At 37.9% G+C, this 18539-nt stretch overlaps 2 protein-coding genes across 2 annotated transcripts in view; both read left to right on the forward strand.

Moving 5' to 3' along the window:
* Window positions 1-200: 200 nt before the first annotated feature.
* On the forward strand, window positions 201-6513 carry sostdc1a (sclerostin domain containing 1a). The gene is made up of 2 exons (XM_039736717.1): window positions 201-482; window positions 3958-6513. Exons 1-2 carry the CDS (start codon window positions 281-283, stop codon window positions 4395-4397), a joined length of 642 nt encoding a protein of 213 aa, XP_039592651.1. The 5' UTR covers window positions 201-280; the 3' UTR covers window positions 4398-6513.
* Window positions 6514-16907: 10394 nt separating this feature from the next.
* LOC120515603 (D-ribitol-5-phosphate cytidylyltransferase-like) overlaps window positions 16908-18539 on the forward strand; it is a 117102-nt gene continuing 115470 nt past the window's right edge. Inside the window, exon 1 of the mRNA XM_039736716.1 lies at window positions 16908-17152. The gene's annotated coding sequence lies outside the window, so the exon portion shown is untranslated. The remainder of the gene's footprint in view (window positions 17153-18539) is intronic.

Raw genomic sequence — 18539 nt, forward strand, 5'->3', positions numbered from 1 at the left:
TTACTTGCTTTATTCATCGTCGTCTTGATTTTCTTCTCCGCTACACTTAAGTCCGTTCACCTCTGTCCGTTTTATTTTCTGCAGAAATGAGGCGTGTGCTCACAAGGAGGTGTGGCCACGAGTCAGATGACGTCAACACGCCGTCACTCAGCAACTTGCTCCAAGTCACACCTGAAAAAAGCAAAAAAAAAATAATCGGCGGCGTGCGTCCCGGGTATATTAAGGGTGGCGATGCTCCGTATTTCAGTGCAACTGCGTCCTTGTAACTTGTAACTTCGCCATGCTTCTGTACACCCCAACACGGTACGTTTTATTGGTCACATGCTTTTTAATAAAAAGCTGCGCGACTTTCAAGAACGATGCAACAGAAAATCTTTATTCTCAGCAATCCGGCGATTTACAACAGTCTGCTAACAATGTGACTTTAAACCGAGCGAGGACCGGAGGACGGCTCTTAGACAGCGCACAGACGGATCGCAACGGTAAGAGAAAAACTGCTTCTGAAGACGAGAGTTTAAAACCAGAGCAAGGGTTAGTTCTTACACGAAAGTAAGGCTCTTTTTTGTAACCTTGTCGTTACACGTAACATCAGTCCAAGCCACAGGTAGGCACATATAGATGGCAGCTCTCGTGGTCTAGTGAGTTTCTCAGATTCATGTTGTGTCCGCATCTCAGTGCCCGATGTCTGAAGGAGAGATTGTAGCTGTATGTATAATATCAATTGTGTTCACATTTTTAAACATTCTATGAATGTTTGGATCTAACGTGCGAATATCTAATTTAAGTCGCAGGTAGAATGGATGAAATTCAGGTTTAGGCATCATCGCCTAGTTCTTCTTAAGCCCAACGCGCGAAGATCACAATTTCAACTAAGTTCATTTCGCATTCTACACTAGTTCTCGTTAAGTACACATACATTTCATTTAGCTGAAATGCAACATATTGCACTTGTATATCGTTTCTTGAATAAAATTACGATCATGCCTTCACCATCAGGGCTTGCGGGGTGTTCAGTGCCGCTGCTTCACGGCTCGGGCAGCCTGATTTCGAACCCGCGCCCCGCGCCCAGTTGTTGGCTATGTGGTGATTACATGTCCTTTCCGTGTCGTTTTCCTCTTCTGGTACCCCCTTTGGTCTAACAAATCCCGAAGACTCGTGCCTTAGGTTGATTGGCGCTTCCACACTGGCTCGGTGTGTATGCGTGAGTCGGTGCTAAGGCAAACTGGTGCCCTGGTTAGCTTGTGCCCAGTGTTCCTGGTATGTTGAACTGGGTGAAACGGGTTTGAGACTTTTTTTTTCTTTTTTGTTTTATGCGCTAAATGGTCTAGAAGAGTCTATGTAAAAAAATTTACAAAATCTTACACACACACGCAGACGTGTGTAGTGGCATTATTGTGTTCGTCCTTATAGACCAACATATACAGTTTCCTTCAAAAACTGTCTTATTAACGACTGATTACTACTGGAGATATGTTTTGATCTTAGGAAATGTAAAAACGGATGAAGAACATTTTGGAAATCTAAACCGATATAAATGATCATTTCACCCATCCATCAACGCTTGTAGCCATTGAATTTGAAATACACAGAGGTGTGTGTGTGTACATATATATATATATATATATATATATATATATATATATATATAAATTTGTTTTTGAACTTGCTGTGAAAATACCAGTGCAATAGCAGAGTTCTTCTTTATAAATGTTTCCTTACTTTTGCTATGCACTGAAACGTTCATTTTAAAATACCTTTTGTATATGTATTTAGATCATTTGAATTCTTTGCTGGTATCATAGTGTAGTCAGTTAGCATGTATCATAGTCATAGTTTTCTTTAATTTCTGGTTAATTTGATAAAGATCTGTGTGTGTCTGTTCAGCTTTTTCTCGCATATGGGTGATGGGTCAGATTAGGTGCCATTAAATATTAAACTTTTACAGAAGTGTGCAAATCTGAACAAGCTTGGCAGGCACCCAAATATGACATAGACGTGGAGGTAGATTAGACCGTATTCAGCAAGGGAAGGCGTGTCTGCCCCAGTGAATAAAAGAACATTAACATGGCCAGGAAATCTGTCATTGTGACAAAGTTTATTTTGAATCTCTAGGTGGAAAGCACTCTGCTTATTCATCCATGAAGAAATGTCATTGTTTAGGGACTTTATAGTCTCCGAAAGGGTTATTTGCTACTTTATGAATGAATAGAGGGATGTTTGTAATTTCAAAGCTAATCTCTTCTAAGTAATATTTTCATTAAATTCTGATGGGCTGTTTTAAGAATCAATAAACCTGCTTCTAGGCTGATGTAATCATCAGGAAGTTTATATGGTGTAAAGATACTGGGCTTCCAACATTACTCATCAATGTGTATAATTTATAACCTCATATAAGAAAATATCCTTAACGGCAATTAGAATGTATTCAGCCTTTAAGATCACTTAGTTGAATTACTTCGGATAGTTGCAAACAGTGTACCTTGGCGAAAGGGGAAAAAAAATACTACATATGAATTATGGTTGTGAAAAATGCAATATAATGTGTTTATATTGTGTTAAAGACTTTTTCTTCTTATTCCATCTTTCATATTTCTACTGTGGCTTAATTTTCTTGCCTGTAATGTGCCATGATGTTATGTGGTCTATCAACTTCATGAATTTAAACTCTCTTTCATTTTAAAATAGTTTGAATCAGTGTATGCATTTAGATTCTTCTTCTTACTAAATTACCTTTTTTTGCTGATCTTTCATCAAAAGGTAAAGAGAAATCCATCTAAATAAAAGGATACGTATCTGTGTGTCCGTCCATCTGGTTGCTATGTCTCTGTCATTCCAAAAGATGGTGCATCTTTTGTAATAAAATGGATTGCTTTTGTCATTCCAACAGATGGCACATCACAAATATTAACACTGCTTTTACGAATCCCTTCCCAAATGGCATGTAACAGAGACACGCATTGCATGGTGCATTCCAAATGTTAACGCTGACGTCTACAATGATTACTCGGATTTCAACCAGTCATAGAAGGGCAGCATAGCTAGTTTTTCATAAACCTATTGTTACCGTCTCACACCTCCAGAAGCCTGCAGGATTCAGGCTTGGCCATTGTCTCAGAAGTTTGTACATTTTCTCCTTGTCCTCAGTGATTTCCTCCAACATCCAAAAGTATGTGCCAGGCTGACAGTTCTTTCAGAAACTGGGGCGGAATGAGTGCGTTTTGTTGTATATGTAGAGCGTGCCCAGTGATGAACTGCTGCCCCCATTCAGGGAGGGTTCCTGCCTTGCTCTCTTGCTGCCCACCATGACACAAATCTGGGCAGCAAATGTTTTTAGGCTATTGTTGGCATAATGGGACTGGTGTGAGTTTGGTCATGAATGCATGATACCAAAGACCATCACATACAGCATGGTTGGGATAGGCACTGGCAACTGTGATCCTATCCAACTTAATAAAAAGATATGTGTCTGTCTGTGTGTCTCTGTCTGGTTGCTATGTCTCTGTTATTCCAAAAAATGGCACAACACAAACATTAGGTCTTCTTATACAAATCCCATACCAAATGGCATATAACGGAGACATGTGCATTGCAGGGTGCACTGCACTTAGATGTGTAGCTTAGCCAATAATGCAGTGTGTTAGGGAAGATGTATGGTTTTCAGATGGTTCTATTCAAAAGAATGGCAATGGGGAAAGCCCAGTCAATTCAGCCTCCATTTTTCAATCTTGGTAAACGTACTCTTCACCTAAAGTAACATGAATTTCTAAAAGACCTCCTTAGTCTGCAGATGGGTAGATAAACTGATAGTTTAGCCTAATGGAGAGTCTACACTCCTTTTCGAAATTGTTTTTATACAAAACTAATGTTGTCACTGCCTGAACCATAGAACCCAAACTTGAATGAACATGCTATATTGCAGACCTCTAGTGTAAAAAATCTTTTCTTATACTCTTACAGATCGAAACCAGTTGGGATGCAGGGAGCTCAGGTCAACCAAATACATCTCGGATGGCCAGTGTACAAGTATAAACCCAGTGAAGGAGCTTGTGTGTGCTGGAGAGTGCCTTCCGGCTCAGATGTTGCCTAACTGGATCGGTGGCGGCTATGGCAGGAAGTACTGGAGTCGGAGAAACATGCAGGAATGGCGTTGTGTGACAGACAAGACACGCACGCAGCGCATCCAGCTCCAGTGTCAAGATGGAAGCACTAGAACATACAAAATAACTGTCGTAACCTCCTGTAAATGCAAAAGGTACTCTCGTCAACACAATGAGTCAAATCACAATTTTGAAGAAACATCGCCACCAAAATCGGGTCATAACCACAAGGGAAAGAAGAGGACAGGCAAGACTGCAAAGCACCAAGTTAACTGGCATGAGATGGACGATAAGAACTGATGTTTGACTTTTGTGAGCTCTGTAAACTGGATTGTGTATGTAAATATCTGCCTGCAACTACTGGTTTGCCAAAGAGTCAGTGTGTTGGCCTGAGGCTGACATTGACTGGGGAATGGTGGCGTTTAGTTGTGGAGGCCCTGTCAGTTTCCTTTTCAGTTGATATCTTTGTGTATTTCTATTGTTGCCATGAGGTACTTGCTCACCCTACCTGTGTGATCGACTGTAGGCAGACTATTTTCAGTAACCAATCTCCTGGGAGGCAAAAAACAGTTGCGTCTCTGCAGTAATAGAGACTTGACCTCCGTGGTAACCAACCATCTTGGAAGCAATTAACCTTATCAGATATGAGGTGATGATGAGAAGCTGTGTTGATTAGAGACCAATTGGATAAGAAATTCCTGGATTGAAGTAGGCAACAATTTCCAGATAGAGCAAGTGGTGCTAGATGGGCTAATTTAAGTTGCAAAGCACATAGACATTGAGAAGGATACCACATGTTTTCAGACCGTGCAATCCATGTCCTTTAAAACGTTAAGCTAAAATAACAAATTTCTTTTGATTGACAGAAAATCCATAAAATCTTCTATATAAAGTGTGTACCGCTTTCTTACCTAGAAGATCAAACTCTTAACCCTTTAAACTCAGCCTCATGTTTGTCAGTTTTTCTGCTACTCTGATTTAACTGGATATTAACTTTGTCGTTCTTCATTCAATATTCATGATCTATCCCTCAAAATAAATTCAGACAGAGTTATTTTTTGGTATTTGATACACTGCGTTAATCACTGAGGGGAAGATATGTTGTACACATACATTACAGTCGAATATGTTGCAAAATTCATAACATTTTTATATGAGACTCTATAAAAGTGTCAGGAACACCCAGAAAAATCTGAAATACCTACAATGAATGTCTAATTTTATTTTTTGGAAGCAATTTACAGTTTTCACATTAGCATCCATAGCCTGCATCTCCATTATTGAAGACCCATGACTTAGATGTCATTTTGAAGGGCAGATCTGACTCTGTCAGAACATATATGGTTAGTAAAGAAATTATAGTCTACATGCTAATTACAACACTAATAGTTACAAGAATCAAAAACATTTAAAACAAAAAATCAAAAATATAGGAATTGAAAAACATGGAAAGTGGTGTTATTTGAAAGTTGGAACACCCCTCTCATTTAGAAGGTAACAGGCCATGCTTTAGACTGTAGACATTCAAGAAAGCCATTGTGGGGGGTGTTGGGGGCAGGTGTTGCCGTGATACAGCAATTCGACCATCTTTGAGGGAGGAAAGAAAGAAATTGCAACGTGGTACTGAGGTACACAGTACAGCATTGTAATGGCTACACTCTGTACTTTAATTATAGCATTGAGGAAATAAATGGTTTTATGCAGGTGTGTTTTTTTTTTATTTTTTATTCTGCATCATTGTTTGGTACCACTGGCAGGTCCTAAACAATGGGGCTGGTTTAAAGGGTTAAAATACATAATTTACTCCACCATCTTGTAAACGTAGCAATTATAAGCAACACATAACCAAATAAAAAGCACTGAAATTAGCATCCAAAGGATAAAGCAAATTGGTAAATCCGTGTTTGTTTTTGCCACAACTATTTATTTGCTTTGCTAAATACACAGTGGAGGCACATAGCAGAAAAAGAATGCCCAAATTGTTATTTATTTTTCTTTCCAATATTATTTAATGAATCGATGCATGTGGTATTACGGAGCTATCTTTTGTAAACTTGTATAAGTTTTATGGTCCAAAGTATTTTCTTACATTTTGTAGCCAGAGTCAAAAAGTTAAATAGTGTAAATAATGTAATATATTTTTGTATTGTAAAATGTGCTCTTGGAATTTTGTAATATGCTTTTTTTATATCTTTTTTGTTTTTTTTTTCTTGAATTTATCACAGCTTCAACAGCTGACCCTGTTGAAAATATTGTTTTATAGTTAAAAATAACATATAGCTACAGACAGTCTAGTGTTGTATAGTGCATAGTATCCATGTTACTGATCCCTGCCTTTTTAAAATGTGCAATCTTGTACTGGTCTTATCATTTTGAAGCCAAACATTCTTCAGAAATAAACTGATATTTAAATATTTATGATCTATTTATACTTTCTCTCATGTGCAAGTCTTTGATTGGTATGCCTACTATAACTGCAAAGCATATTTTTTTACAGTGATAAAGCTGATCACAAAATCGGCTATGTTGATAAAACTTCACCCTGTATTTTAAATAATTACTGTTCATAACTGGGATGCTCTATAATTAGGGTTTGGCCAGCAAAATCCTGCAATGAATTAGGACCTTCTGGAATGGCGACCCACTGGTTAGTTCTGCTGCCCCTCATCTCCAAACCCTTTGTCTACCTGCTTGGGCTTTCTCTTTGTCCTGTATGAGCTCAGGTTTGGTTTTATTTGTGTGTGTGTGTGTGTGTGTGTGTGTGAATGTACCTGCAGGGGACTGGTGTCCCATCCACAGCCAGTCCTCCTGGCATTTTCTGTGGTCCTGCCAAGAACACAGCCATTGGTGACACAAACGCTGTGAGGCGGCTGAGCATGAACTTGGTGGAGGAGTCTCGGTTTCAGGTTGCAATGTGCCATAGTGTCTCCTGTTTCTCATTAAGCAAACCAAAGTAAGTTGGATGCATTTATCATCTAAGAATTTATAATGCAGCTCAAAATCGTACTAGGTAAGTCAGATTTTTTATAAGAGTTACAATTGCAATATTTAGAGCTATCAGAAAAAAGTGAACCAGCCTAATTTCAGAAGCCAAACAAACATAGTCATGCAAAATTTAATATATCAAATATTTACAAGTATATGGTGTCCTAGAGGTATGTTAATAGTTATAAAATGCATGGCCATTTTCTTTCAGTTCAAGTGCCAAATGGGTCATATAATGAGCAGAAATGGCTGCACAGATGTCTAATAAATTGATAAAAGCTTTTCAAGCTTTCTCCTTTGTCCAGTCTAAAAAGTAGTACAGTCTTGTTATATGATGGTTTGGTGGCATTCAATTGACAGATTGCTACCTCAGATCTCCATGACACTGGCTTTGAATTCTTTATGTTGTCACCCTCTTTCTGTGTCTGCACATGTTTTTTGCCCACACATACAAAACATTCATGGTGGTTTGACTGGAGACTCTAAGCTACCCGATGTGAGTGAGTGTGAGTGTACAGGATGTGTGAATGTGCTCCGTGATGGATTAATCCCCGGTGCTAGGCTCTGCCCCTTGTGACCCTGGATAATTCTTGACTTAATCAGATTTGAAAACGAGTGGATATATGGATCCATTACAATTTCAGCCAGGAGGAATGCCACCACAAAGCCCTTGGTTCAGTCTCATTGATTGTTCATTTCAGATCATACAAAAGGACATCAGCTTGACTCCTTAGTGTTAAGAGAAGTGTCTACTTGCTACACAATCCAGTTCTTATCAGACTTGTTTTATTCCACTTACTTAGCTGTAACAAAAGTACGGTAAGGTACACAAAAAGAAGCCTTTGGCGTGACATACACGGCTCGTGTAAGTTAAGGGATCTTGGAATTTTAAAGGGATGGTGGATAATGCTTGAGGAGGTCACTGCCAGGCCATGGCGGCATTTTAGTATTAAATTACAATGAACTCAGGCTGTGGACAGCGACTGTACATTACAAAGAAGAAAGACCATAGAAATGTCTTTCTGTAATTATAATGTATAATAAGTAATATACCCAGAACCAAGCACTATCACCTTATACCTTTATTAAAAAGAAGAAAAAGCCTGTGAAGATTAACACCCTTACCTGTCACGGCCCTGTTCATTTTGTATTTATTTTCCCCATTAAATATCTTAAGTGTATCCGTTTTGAGTAGATTATACTTATCTTGGTGTTAAATACTGGATCAAAGTATCACCGATCCTGCACATAGAATTCTAGATGACTCTTTACATTCATTCTTTCTAAGGGGGAGTTTGTACCCTCAGGACCAACAGCAAATTATTCAATCACATATCAGGAATTCATTTACATCCCGTGACTGATTGTGTACCTGTACTTACCAAATTAATATATGCTTTACTTAGAACTGTTCGTGTACGTTTGTGGTGAGTCATTGATGGTGTTTCTGATCTTCTTAGATCCTTCAATATCAGCTTGCTTTTTTGTTCCCAGACTATTCTGTGGTCCCCTCTATGCAGACCAGCCCAAATCCTTTAAATCTCTCAGTTCACCTTTTAATAACCTCCTCCATCCACTTCCGTCTTTAATGTCCTCTACTGCTACTCCACAATGTTTCTGCTCTACACCTTGCACTCAGTGGCTCCTGGAAGAGAAAACTGTCCTTCCTCATTAAAAGGTACCAGTCTTATCTTTTTTTTCAACTAAACCCATTTCTTTCTTTTTTTCTTCAAAGAAATTTGTCAGATCTTCTTGATGGCTCCGAAACTCAAAAAAGTTTATACAAGATGACAGCAAACCCCATCTCTGTTCTCTTGAACCAAGTAGTTTTGCTTTTTCAAACCAAAGTCCCTGGCCAGGTCATTCAAACAGAATTAACTTGGAATCCTTTAGTTACCACTGAGACTTCCAGATACCACTGAAGCTTTCAGATCGAGGACGCAGGTTGCATAACAAATGTGAGGAGCTCATGGTTTGTCTTGATCAGTAATTGTACAACAAAAGCAGAGAGGTCATAATGGAGTCTGCTACTGTGGTTTCTTAATTTGTGACCAATTTTTGTCTTAATGTTAATAGACTTGTTATTTAAGACTTAGACCTCTTAATTATTTATTTTTTCTTTAATTAGCATCCAGACAATTAAGAGATGCAAAATGAGCCAACAGATGACCAGCAACCTGTGTCCATTATGCAATACATGAACATAAAGAAAGTTGAAGGTCTCAGTAATGTTGATCAGCTCAGGTTCACAAACATTTTTGACAATGTTCTTATAAAGCAGAAAATCAACAGCTTAGGAAAGTTCTGCTTTGGCAGAATGAGAGCAGCAACACATCATGGAATTAAATGACAGGCTTAATTAACAACAAGAATCGTCTTCTAATTAGGGGACTGGTTGGAGTGAAATTGATTGGAGTTTGAGGCCCCAACTTAGCTGGTCTTATGTCAGCTCACTTCAACAGCTCATTTTTGTTCAGGTATCATTTAACAAAAAATTAAGCAATCCATTTCATTGCAGTTTCTCAAAGCTACTAAGATAGGCTCTGAATCCCCATTACCCTGAATTAGTTTAAATGGGTTTGACAAGATTATTTAATGTTGCCTGTCTGTGGAAATGGTTTGTAGGGGCTTTCCTGGCTACTCGCTTCGTAGAGCACCCATTCTGTTCAGCATCACAGGGGTTACAAAGAAGAGAGCCATTAGATATCTTACTGAAGCAGCACAAAAAGCCTTCAGATGGCTCTGGATAAAGATGGGTGATCTGTGGATAACAGCTGCTGGGATGCAAGTTGGGACTAATCACCCCCAGCTGAGTTGCCTGGGTGAGGATGCCTGATGATGTGAGACCTGAGGTGTCCAGTGACCCCAGGATACATCACTGATCCCGGTGCATCCTCCAGATGTATCTGCACACCCTATATTACCAACACTCATACTACCAGCTACTACTAATAACAGTAAGAGGGTAGACACAAACTGTACACATTCGGCAACATTGGAGTCTTGTCCACTTATAATTAATTTAAATGAAAGATCATCTGTGAGCTGATTCAGAATTGCTTACATTTGTTAAAAATGCATGCAGATAAGAGAAATTCAATAAAAAAAATGTTCTAAGGTAGTATTTTTTTCAGCTTTCCACATTCATGATCACATTTGAACAAGCTTCATAAAAGCAGTGATTTGATTTTTAGAAAGTATTTCCAATTTCAACAAAGTTATATGTGTAAATTTAAATGACATTTATAAGAAGCCCACAACTTGCACATTAGTATTTTTGATGTATGAAATGTCATGCATGGGCACTTAAGGGCTCTAGTGATAGTAATTACCCGCCAAACCAGAAGTTGGCACTGTTTTCCAATGCCGTCCCTCTTCCTCCCTCTGCTGACGTCACTTCTGTTGTCCACAACTCTTTGATCCTCCCGTTCCTACCTGGAACTCATAAAACCAGAACACTATCATCTTTAATTCAGTTCTGTTCTGGACTCGAACCTTAAAAAAACATCCTCTTAACTGTTACTTTCAAAAACTGCTTTTTCTGCAAGTGCACAGTGTCACCGGGTGGTGTCCCCAACTCATTCTTGTGTAATTTAAAAATGGGCTCCCTCCCCACTTTTACATTAAAAACAAGAATTTTGTTGCTGTCTCCATACTGAGATGACTGTGCCCCTTATTGAAAAGCGATAGCGGCCTGCTTTTTTTCTGATGAATATCACAAAATGCAACGCCTCTTTCAAAATGAAAGGCATTTCAATGTATACAGGCATTGCTGGTCTTATAAAAAAAATAAAGATTTTTCTCATTGATAAAAAAAAAATTGAATTTTCTGTTCCTTAGCTTCTTAAAGTGATGAACTGTATACTGTCAGACAGGAATGTCATGTTTTATCTTTATTTGTGTTTCATCTCTGTAATGGTTGCATGAATCATCTATAAAGAGTACTGCTTTTATATTTTTCTTGTTTGGCACTAAGTAATAATGCAATCAAGATGGAAAACTGCTTACATTTTTTGCAGATTGAAATTAGCATTCCTTAAGGCATTTTCAGCACTACAGGAGGATAGAGTTATTAATTACATTTACCATTTTAAGTTTACCTCCAGGGTTTAAAATGCGCAGTGCGGAAGTTGAAATCACCCATAAACACAACGTTCCAGTTGTTACATGCTTTTCTTATCTCAAATGATAAAAATGTTTTCATATATTTTTGATTCTGGAAGCTTATGGAACAGTGATTTATCCCTCGTGTGCCTTATTTGTTTGGAAATTATAGGTTTTACTTTTTTTGTGACAGAGTGGCCTTTTCAGGAATCAGCTGGCCAGCACTTTATGACAAAGACTATGATGTCAAACCACAAGTAATGTAGAGTGGCATGAAAAATATAAACATAATTAAATAAAACGTATCAGGCGACATAAATTTGTAGTTAAGCCACCAAGACTGTTGCAGCAATAGGGAAAATGGAAAAAAGAGAATGGCATATAGTGTTAAAATTTCACAATAGTTGAGATGAACTTTCATGTGCAGGCCCCATGTGAAACTTTCGGGAGCTTGCTTCCCCTAAACTGCTTGCTTTAACTAACTTCCGAAGTGTACAAACTAGAACAGCGGTGCAACCACAGCGATACGGCTCAGAATAATCATGCTCAAAGATGGCAATAGATGTGTGCAAGCACAGGTACTCTGACCACAGCACACACAGACAAAAGTGTTCAACAAAAAAACACAAGCTTAAAAAAAGATAAGATGACAGAAAGTGAGGCTTCTCGCTCATTTATGCACATGCTTGGGCAGTTTGGCCTTATAAAGCCTGCTCTGTGGTGGCGACACTGTAATCAGAGATTATGTAACAAGCATCAAAACAATATTAACATTTTATGTTCATACTTAGACGGTCGCAGTGATATAATTTTTTAAATTGTGACTATTTTCATTTTTTCGGACCATGTACTGATTGTGCGTTGCCGCATCCACCAAACGATGAACCACCTGGATTAGGACTGAGTGTAGTGGGTGAAACTCAGAACCACACTGGAGCAGTGTGAGTTTTTTTATGGTGGTTGGAGTGCCAGTCCTGCCACCAACCCCCAAGTTTTTCCCTGTAAATTGGAGGGCCTGCTTGCAGGGCTGGATGCAGATTAATGTCATACCCAGGACAAAGTACTTGCAGGTTAAGGGCTTTACTCAACGCAGTGATGGAGTCGAGTCACTTTTGACATTTATTGGATCCGAACTGGCAACCTTCTGATTACCATTCTTTGAATGAAACTGTGATTACTGGTTGCTATTGCGTATGCTGGGGATGCTTGCACCTAAACTACTTATGCCTTCTACTTCATCTCTAAAGAAGGTCGATTCTGGGGCTTCTTGACGAAAGGCTTCCTAGAGTGTGCAAAATCTAGTTTACAGATTAACAATTAACTGAAAGCAAATAGAGCACTAAAGCACATATTAATCAAAATAGTTAATCAAGTTAAAAATCATGGGACCACAGATTATTTCTGCAGCATCAGACACATGGCAGGATCCGTCCCTGAACAAGGTGCCAATCCATCACAGGGCACACACTCACACTCACTCTCCCCAGCCAGTTCAGATACACTACTTCATCTAGCACTGACAATTTTTGGTTTAAAAGTTAGGTAAAGAACAACACTAAGCTCATAGAGAAAAGGATTGCATTTAACTTTGTTAATTTTATCCCAAATCCTACTTTTGTTTTTTTGTATTCATGTGGACTTATGACCAAATATATACAACTTCTTTTCTCTATTGTTGACCCATTCACATGTTATGGGAAGCATGACCTTCAAAGAACTAGTGGAGTCAATGAGACAGTCTCTCTATATAGAAAGCACTAAAATGTCTGGTGTCTGTCCTTTCTTGGGCATAGCACAGTAATAACAATTACAAACATTAATTAATTAAATATTCTTAGTTTAAAGTGTCTTATAAGAACTGTACAGTTATATTTCTGAATGTAGTAACCTTACTAATTTACTTTTACATATTTAACTTTAACAGACAGTTTACTCACTGGTGCTAATGGTATATAAAACAATTTACAAAATAAACTAATCATATGGACTAAATTTATTTTGCTTCTTTGATACGCACTATTCGTAACCATTTCACAATCTTTTCTCTCAGTATAAAACAGCAAAACATCCAATGTCTGACCGTGGTCGAGCATAACATAAGAAACCATCCAGCGTTCATCCATGTCCAAACATAACATGGCAACTAGGTCAATTGAGAGTCACCAAATATTGGTAAAATGGCAACTCTACAACCAGTTAGACAATGCAGGGTGTAACATCTAGTTGTGTTCAGCAACTAAGTTAACTAATAAGAAATTTGGAGCATTTCACATTTTATACTTACTTCATCCAAGAGTCAATTATTACATTGTTGTTTATTAAACAGTTTTATAAAAATTAGTCATATTCAGAGTTAATACCGATAACAGATTGAAAAAAGATGGAAATGCACAAAAAATATACAACCCCAATTCCAATGAAGTTGGGACGTTGTGTAAAACATAAATAAAAACAGAATACAATGATTTGCAAATCCTTTTCAACCTATATTCAATTTATTACACTACGAAGACAAGATATCTAATGTTCAAACTGATAAACTTTATTGTTGTTTTGCAAATCTTCAGTCAGTTTGAATTTGATGCCTGCAACACGTTCCAAAAAAGCTGGGACAGGGGCAGCAAAAGACTGGGAAAGTTGAGGAATGTTCAAAAAACACCTGTTTTGAACATTCCACAGGTGAACAGGTTAATTGGAAACAGGTGTTTGTCGTGATTGGGTATAAAAGGAGCATCCCCAAAAGGCTCAGTCGTTCACAAGCAAGGATAGGGCGAGGTTCACCACTTTGTGAACAACTGCGTGGGCAAATAGTCCAGCAGTTTAAGAACAACATTTCTCAACGTACAATTGCAAGGATTCTAGGGATTTCATCATCTACTGTCCATAATATCATCAAAAGATTCAGAGATTCTGGAGAAATCTCTGCACGCAAGCAGCAAGGCCGAATACCAATACTGGATGCCTGTGACCTTCGATCTCTCAGGCGGCACTGCATTAACAACTGACATCATTCTGTAAAGGATATTACCACGTGGGCTCAGGAATACTTCAGAAAACCATTGTCAGTTAACACAGTTCGTCGCTACATCTACAAGTGCAAGTTAAAACTCTACCATGCACAGCGAAAGCCATATATCAACAACACTTAGAAACGCCGCCGGCTTCTCTGGACCCGCGCTCATCTGAGATGGACTGACGCAAAGTGGAAAAGTGTGCTGTGGTCTGACGAGTCCACATTTCAAATTGTTTTTGAAAATCATGGACGTCGTGTCCTCCGGGCCAAAGAGGAAAAGGACCATCCGTCTTGTTATCAGCGCAAAGTTCAAAAGCCAGCATCTGTGATGGTATGGGGGTGTGTTAGTGCCCATGGCATGGGTAACTTGCACATCTGTGAAGGTACCATTAATGCTGAAAGGTACATACAGGTTTTGGAGCAACATATGCTGCCATCCAAGCAATGTCTTTTTCAGGGACATCCCTGCTTATTTCAGCAGGACAATGCGAAGCCACATTCTGCATGTGTTACAACAGCGTGGCTTCGTAGTAAAAGAGTGCGGGTACTAGACTGGCCTGCCTGCAGTCCAGACCTGTCTCCCATTGAAAACGTGTGGCGCATTATGAAGTGCAAAATACGACAACGGAGACCCCGGACTGTTGAGCAACTGAAGTTGTACATCAAGCAAGAAATGGAAATAATTCCACCTACAAAGCTTCAACAATTAGTGTCCTCAGTTCCCAAACACTTATTGAGTGTTGTTAAAAGGAAAGGTGATATAACACACTGGTAAACATGCCCCTGTCCCAGCTTTTTTGGAACTTGTTGCAGGCATCAAATTCAAAATGAGTGAAGATTTGCAAAACAACAATAAAGTTTATCAGTTTGAACATTCGATATCTTGTCTTTGTAGTGTATTCAATTGAATATAGGTTGAAAAGGAGTTGCAAATCATTGTATTCTGTTTTTATTTACGTTTTACACAACGTCCCAACTTCATTGGAATTGGGGTTGTAAGTTCAAGCACCACTCTCAAGGTAATATTGAAACAGTAAGCTAATTGAAGTTGCACAGAATGTATCTCTGTTTTAAGATGTATGTCTGCAAATTTGCCAATGCACTTCAATGTGAAATTTTGAAATTTTAAAACTTCACACAACACAATCTGCTTGAGATATCTAAACAAAAAAAAATGGAACTGTCTTGACAATTTTATTTGAAGAATAAGTGTGCTGCACTTCAACAAAACTGGTCCACAGAGGGCCAAGTTATTTCATGCGGACAGACAGACAGAATGGCAAACACACCTAATAACTCTATGTGAATGAATGAAGATGGCACATAATTAATTGTGGTCTGTCCAAGTTACACCCTGAGTTATATTAAGCAAGTTTGACAATCAGTAGGTGGAATTTCTGATTTCATTTTCTTTTTGAACATAAACCTTAAAATAAATAAAAGGGTAAGTGTCTGTGTATCTGTCCAGTTTCCAGTCTGTCCTATGTTTCAACAGAAGGGGCATCACAAACATTAATACTGCTTTTGCGAATCCCATACCAATTGGTATATAACAGAGACATATGCATTGTATGGTGCACTGCACACATTAACGCTGAGGTCTACATTGATTGCTTAGATTTAAACCTGTCTTCGATGGGTAACATAGCTAGTTTTTGTGTAAACATGTATTTTTTAAACTTAATAAACTGAGATAAGCTTTGCTTATTTGGTGAATTTCTTTTATAGCACTAGTTATTATTTCCCAATGAGATAAGTGCATTGCACATCCTTAAAATCTAAACTTATTGAAATTGTGGATGTTTTCTTCAGCAGCATGCATCATGACTGTCAGAAGTACACACTCGGTAATTTCGTGATGCTAGCATTTTAGTGGTTCTTCTCATAATTTGTAAAGAATTGTATGTATTTTTTGCATAAATCTATCTTTTGCTACTTTAAAGTTTCCCTAACCCTTGCTCTTCCTATTAAATAATGATTTTATTTTGCCTTCTTATCTTTTTGGCAACTGTACCCTGATTATTATACTTTTAAATACTACACCAGATACCATACTGATATCCTAAGCACTGCCTAACAACTTCCTTACCTCACAGGCCCATTAAGTTCATTAATTACTCCATTACAGGACTGCAGAGAACCAGAACCAATTTTGGCAACATAATGCATAAAGCAAAGATAATTGTGTATGGTGTGCCAGTTCTCATATATTGCCAATTTTATTTATCTGCACATTTATAGCATGCAAGAGAAAGCCTGAATATCCTGAGACAAACTCACACGGATATAGGAAGAATGTGCAGAGCATTAGCATGCCCGGTTTTGACCATAATCTTAGGAAAACCACAGCAGGAATTTGCCATAGTGTTATCACCAAATTAAATGTAATGGTAAACTTTAAACTATGATTATGTCTTAAAAGTCTCTACTGCTAGAGACCTAAAACAAGTGAGACAGATCCTGTGTACATTCATTCCCAGTTCTTGTAGTACAAGATCAAAAATTGTTTGCTGCTTAACTAAATGTTCACCTAATATATGTACGTGAAACATGAAGGGTTAATCTAGACTATGAAACAAACAACAGAAAAGCATGCTTTTCATTTTCGACTAGCAACAACACGTACAGATAATCCCCGGATACATTACTGTGGTCTTTAGAAATGCCTTTTGCATCCTATCTTTCAATGGATATTTTAATCAGAGGATTTCACATTACCCCGAGGAAACTATTTTGCTTGTATTTAACCTTTCCTGGTAGCACTGAAGAAAACAATAAATTTTACATGAAGGCAAGGAATTTTTTCAAATAGGAAAGTGATGATGTTATATTATGTGTCTCCTCATCGAGTGTAATGAAGGGTTGAGTTTCAGCTTCATTGACATAAAACAGTAGCCTTAGGTTCACCTAATCTCCTTCTTTTGTTAAGATTTACGAGTGAAGCAGACATTCCGTAAGTATAATTTTCTTTTACACCAACGTCTTACCTGTGTAATGGGTTTTGTTATGATCTCCATTGAATCTGCATGAAAAGCAACTATTTATGGATATGATAGACAGCTTTGTATATTTAGGAGCAATGTTAAGGCAAGCAGTTTTTCCCTTTAAGCTGTTGTTCTTGGTGTATCCTTGCTTACTTTACTCAGCTATTTTTAAAGTACAGAAAAAAAGGAATGTTTGGAAATCGTAAAGCACGCCAAGGAAAACTGATGAAACATAGATTGAGAGATATAATTTCATGTGTCATATTTTGCCACATGAGTAGAATCCAGCAACTGTTATATCATGGTGGTACTATAGCAAGATGAAAGTGTTGCATTTTGTGTCTGCAGCTGGTCTGGTGTTAAATGTACATGGACAAAAAATGATGGCTGTTAAGGTGTGAAGACACATACTCACTCCTACATTTTCATATTATTAGGGCACGATTTCAAAGGATGACCCAGAAGGCATTATGCTATGTTACAATAAACTCCTTTAGAAAATAAATAAAAGAAATATGACATAATTAGTTTCCTTAGATATCCATGTCTGTGTACTTTTTTGACCAAACGTTGGAACAAAAGATACAGTTTCTTCATTTTGGTGAAATATTTTTGAGTAATCTTTGCATTACCTTTGAACAACTTTAATTGCCTGAATATGGCAATTTAGAAAAGAGATTTTAAATAACTTAAGAGGGGTCGTTTTCAGCTGTAAAGTCTGAATATTTTGTTCCTTTACATACCTTCATTTGCATGAATTTCAGATTTCATAAGTAGGACTAAATGAAAGTAGTGTACTCTCAAATCCATACACGAAGGTCAACTTAATGGTTAAAGAAACAACAGTATCCAGAGAAAACTCAAAGTAACATGGAAATAGTACAAAATTCCACTGAGAAAACATCATTGCCAGGAATTAATCACAAAGCCACAAAGGCACAGTGACAACCACTGTTAAATAAAATCTTTATTGCCTTAAAACACACTACAGTTTTATACTAACCGAAAAAGGTTAGGTGCGATATGATGTGAAAGTGGCTAAGGCTGATGTACCACAGCTTGGGGAGGTGGAGTAAAATTCTGGCCCAGTTACTGTCTGTGACAGGTTTTCATATTTTCCCTCCTCTTGGCTGGATAGGTTTTCTCTAGGTACTCTGGATTCTTCCCACATTACAAAGACATAAAGGTTAACAAATGAGGTGATCTTAAGCTGGCATAGAATGAGTGTTTTATGTGCGATGACTGTTCAGGGTTACTACACTCTTTGACACTGTATTGGAATAATTAAGTTTGGAAAATAAATGAATGAAGGAAACGCCAAATATCTCATTAATTACAAATGAAACCTTACTTGAA

The sequence above is a fragment of the Polypterus senegalus genome, chromosome 15, assembly GCF_016835505.1.
Source record: "Polypterus senegalus isolate Bchr_013 chromosome 15, ASM1683550v1, whole genome shotgun sequence".
NCBI classification, from domain to species: domain Eukaryota; kingdom Metazoa; phylum Chordata; class Cladistia; order Polypteriformes; family Polypteridae; genus Polypterus; species Polypterus senegalus.